This window comes from Pyxicephalus adspersus, chromosome Z (assembly GCF_032062135.1).
Source record: "Pyxicephalus adspersus chromosome Z, UCB_Pads_2.0, whole genome shotgun sequence".
Classification (NCBI taxonomy): Eukaryota; Metazoa; Chordata; class Amphibia; order Anura; family Pyxicephalidae; genus Pyxicephalus; species Pyxicephalus adspersus.
Genome location: NC_092871.1, coordinates 18,925,047 through 18,929,366, shown reverse-complemented (window position 1 = coordinate 18,929,366; position 4,320 = coordinate 18,925,047). Strand labels below are relative to the sequence as shown.

The 4,320-nt window shown below is 35.1% G+C and overlaps 1 protein-coding gene across 1 annotated transcript; it reads right to left on the bottom strand.

Annotated features, from left to right (window-relative positions):
- Positions 1-1,496: 1,496 nt before the first annotated feature.
- LOC140343942 (olfactory receptor 6C74-like) lies at positions 1,497-2,432 on the bottom strand. Its single transcript, XM_072430842.1, has one exon. The coding sequence runs from the start codon at positions 2,430-2,432 to the stop codon at positions 1,497-1,499; it is 936 nt and encodes a 311-aa protein (XP_072286943.1).
- Between the last annotated feature and the right edge of the window lie 1,888 nt (positions 2,433-4,320).

The following is a 4,320-nucleotide window of genomic DNA, read 5'->3' as shown; positions in this document are numbered from 1 at the left end:
ACAGTGACAATAGACAATGTTAAAAAACATCAATCATTTGGTTGTCTCAATTTCTCATAAATGTCCTAAAAACTGGCTCAACGCGTTAGAGCATAATGTCTACTTCTTCAGGAAATTTTTTTTTTTTTATACATAAAAGATCAAACTGTTGTAAAACATAATTTAAAAAACATACACAAAAGTAAATAAAATGAACTCAATGCCATAATAATTTACCTTTAAGAACCCCATTGAGTAATCTGTTTTTCTCTGTAAATCAAACTAATGTAACTGAAAACAGGTAAAATCATTTTGAGATAAAAAAAGGGTTGCAGCAAAAGAAAGTTAAAGCATACCTAAATTCAGAAATTTCACTTTAAATAAAAAGGTAGACAACTCTTTTATGTAAAAATTAGGTAAAAATTTAGTTTGTATTAAAACAGCAATAGATTGCAGAGATGGAGACATAATCCTGCCCCTGTACAAAGCATTGGTCAGACCTCATCTGGAATATGCAGACCAGTTTTGGGCACCAGTTCATAAAAAAGAGATTGTGGAATTGGAGAGAGTGCAGAGAAGGGCAACTAAATTAATAAAAGGAATGGAGGAGCTCAGCTATGAGGAGAGATTAGCTGAACTGAATCTATACTACTTTGGGAAGAGACGTATAAGGGGGGATATGATCACCNTGTATAAATATATAAATGGTCCATATAGAGAACTCTGAAGTTTAAAAGAAGTTTAAGCTCTGAAGAAGCACAGAATATAAATGCGTATTAAAACTTAAAAGTAAAAGCAACTGTGACCGTCATCAGGAAGGAATTTTTTTCCCCTGTTGAAGCAAATTGTACCAGGTTTATTCTTGCTTCCTCTGGACTAACTAAGTCTTTTAGGGTTTTATATCTGGAATATATGTTTATTTCCCTGGTGGTTGAACTTGATAGACTTATGCCTTTTTCAACCTAACCTACTAACTATGTTTGTTTGTTTTTTTTAAATGCAACACCCTTTTTGGCAGCACCGGCAATTAGGAATGAATGGGAGCGTAATACCTCCTGGGATACCTACATCACACATCCTGGAAGGCTCTTCGGTGCTCCTTCTGCGCATCCATGTTTCGCATAAAAAGAGAAAAAATTGCCGATCTCACGCATGCGCAGTGAGTTTGGCAAGTTTTTTTCCAGGCTATGTCACGCGATCTTGCGCCTGGTTTGGGTGACATAGGAAGAAGAACCCAGAAAAAGAGGAGAAGATGGCGATGCCAGGCACAACGGCTCGGAGACCCTCCAGACCGTTTGACTGTGCTGCGGGATTGAAGGCAAGTGTATTTTTTTTTTGTTTTGGGCATTTTTCAGTTTACTTCCTCTTTAAGCATTTTGTCCCTTATTTGTTTCATTCTACTCAAAAAGTCCTAAAAAATGTATCTAGGAAGCACATTATTATATGAAAAAACATTGGGGCTCAAATTAAGGCATTTGGTTTCATTTTAGTTATATATGGCCTGCTGTAATCTGGTTTCAATGGTTAAGTTTTTTCAGCTGCCTTTTAAAAGCTGACTTAACATCTTTGTTTTTTAAGCTGTAGATCAAGGGATTTAGTATGGGTAGAAGAGCTGTGTTAAAAAGGGAGAATAATTTTGTGTAATCTGCGCTATCTACTAGGCCATGAAATAAATATTGGTATGAAAGAGTCATGTATAATAGAAAGACAACTGTGAGATGTGAGGAACAAGTGCTAAAGGCTTTAATTCTACCAGCATTTGAAGGTATCCTCAATATTGTAATAACAATAAAAACATAAGATGTACATTTCATAAGAAAAGGAACAGGAAATAAAAGGACTGATATTTCACTTATAAGCACAACATTAAATACAGAAGTTTCACTGCAGGAAAGCTTCATGACTTGTATGGGGTCACAGAAGAAGTGGTTGATGACATTAGATCTGTAGCAGCTAAAGTCCATCAGTAAACCAGTTAATGGAGCAATTTCTAAGAAACCCAGAATCCAGCAGGTGGTGGCCAAAAGAGAACAAACTGACCAGTTCATGACCAATTTATACCTTAAGGGATTACATATGGCCACATAGCGGTCATAGCTCATGGCAGACAGGAGCAACAGCTCATCACAAGTTAAGGATCCAAACAAATACATCTGCGCAATGCACCCAGTGTATGAAACAGACCTATCACCAGTCACAAAAGTAATTAAAATTTTGTGCAGGGTAGTTGTAGAAGAAAACATGTCCATGATGGACAGGTTACTCAAGAAGAAGTACATTGGAGAGTGAAGATGGTGATCCAGACACACAAGAAGAAGGATTGTCATGTTGCCTCCAAAAGTTAAAAGGAAAATGAACAAGACCAAAAGGAAGACTAGAACCTGTAAATGTGGAGAGTCAGAAATTCCCTTAATAATGAAATAGACTACCACCGTTGCATTTGCCTTCTCCATTGCAGTATATGTGCTCTGTAAGGAAAGGAAATCACTTTGAGTGCTCATCTCACACAAGGAGTGACATATCAAAGTATGATATTAATCAAAATACAGATACAATATTCAGATTGTACGCAAACCCATACAAAAAAGTAAACATCTACCCCTGAAGAAGCCTATATAGGGTGAAACCCATCTGGAAATTAAGGCTGCTTAAAGGAACATCGGCTCCCACCCATATCTATGGCATATACGGTTTGCAGAAAATAATCTCTTTTTATATGTAAACAAAATTTTGGATATGGTTTAAATACTGTGTAGGCTATTTAATGTCTAGAAATATGGGACAACAACTCAAGGTATGAGGTGACAAAAATAACTGTATATACAAGCAAATTCTGTTTGGTGTTTCATATGTTATAAATGTGAGAAATACAATTTTGTTTTTGTTTGCCAAAAAAGCCCTGCTTGTCAATCTTTGTGGATGCATGAAATGTTGAAAATTTCTTAGGGCTGGCAAAATATCCCACTGAAGCGAGAGTTACACACACTAATAATTTCTTTCACTGATTCCTCCTTAAGCCTACCCTCCTCTTTTCCTAAATTCCTAACCTGTTTTTGGGAAGACCGTGACCTACAGCTGGGGGGAATATATCTGATATTCAGGATCTACTCCTAGAGTCCTGTAAAATTTGCTAACACATCAAAAACAAACAGATAAAATTTAGGAAAATTAACATATATATATACAGAAATAATATAAGATTTTAAAAAAGGAAAAAAGGAATAGTTATGAAGAGCGATTAGGTTATCAGTTCAAAGAAGCCTGTGCTGATAAATATACAGAGGCTACTATTACATCCCTTCTGAAAGAAGATCATGATCACTTAGCTTTGTGAATGAGGTGAATCTAATTAAAAACTTTAGTCTGCAAAGAAGCCCAGTCATGTATATATGTATTTATTTAGATGTTGCATGTAAAGTAGAATGTTTCTTACATTAAATCTAACCAAGCACCTGTAATGTCCCTTTTATTATGGGACCAAATTATTTGGATAATTTTTTTATATTTTTTTATTTATTTATATTTAATTTATATTTATTTTTTTTTATATAACTTTTGTAAAAATTTTATTAATAAGGTTGATAATAGCCCCTTGTCTGTTTCTTTACTAATCTGCTTTAGCTCAGCCTAAACACCCATGGTCTCTATCAGGTGTACATGATAAAGGTGATCTGTTTTGGATTTCTTTCTTTCTTTTTTTTTTCTAAGAGCTCATGGTCCCAGAAATGTGCAAAAGGAGAACATGCTCTGCAGTGTGTTCAGTAATGCTCTAAAAGCTTTGGAAGGCAAAGACTCATGTATCATATTACTACAACAAAAGAAATGGAGAACTTGCCAGGTGTTTAAAAAAGACCAAGGTTATGCTTTTTATGTGTTAACTGCTGCTAGAAATACCAGATGGACCCATACACAGTCAATAAACTATTTTATAGGGATTATCCATTTAGGTAATAGATTTATATTATTATTGTATACCATTAAACTAAAAGCTGAAATCCAGAAAGTAGCTTAATACACATATTTAAAACAAATATGTTTTACCTTGCAAAGAATTTGTATTTCTGGCTTTTCGGAGAGGTTTGGAGACTTACACTGCTCTGCCAGACGGCGTACCCTTGTCTGGTAGGATAGAAAACATGCACGTGTTGTACCTTACACATAAAAGCTCATCCTGCTCCTACTTTATTACATAAAGCATATTGCTTTTTAGCATAAGTGCACTGCAACACAACTGACTCCTTTTGCTCCTTATCTATCTTCCATTCTGATATGTGCTGTACATGGGGTTGCAATAGATGTTGCATATATGATACCTACACTGCTTGTATTTAAAAACATATT

Bases quoted from the DNA above. Each gene is read 5' to 3' on its own strand.
- LOC140343942 (XM_072430842.1), bottom strand. From the start codon at position 2,432: ATGGAGAAGGCAAATGCAACGGTGGTAGTCTATTTCATTATTAAGGGA.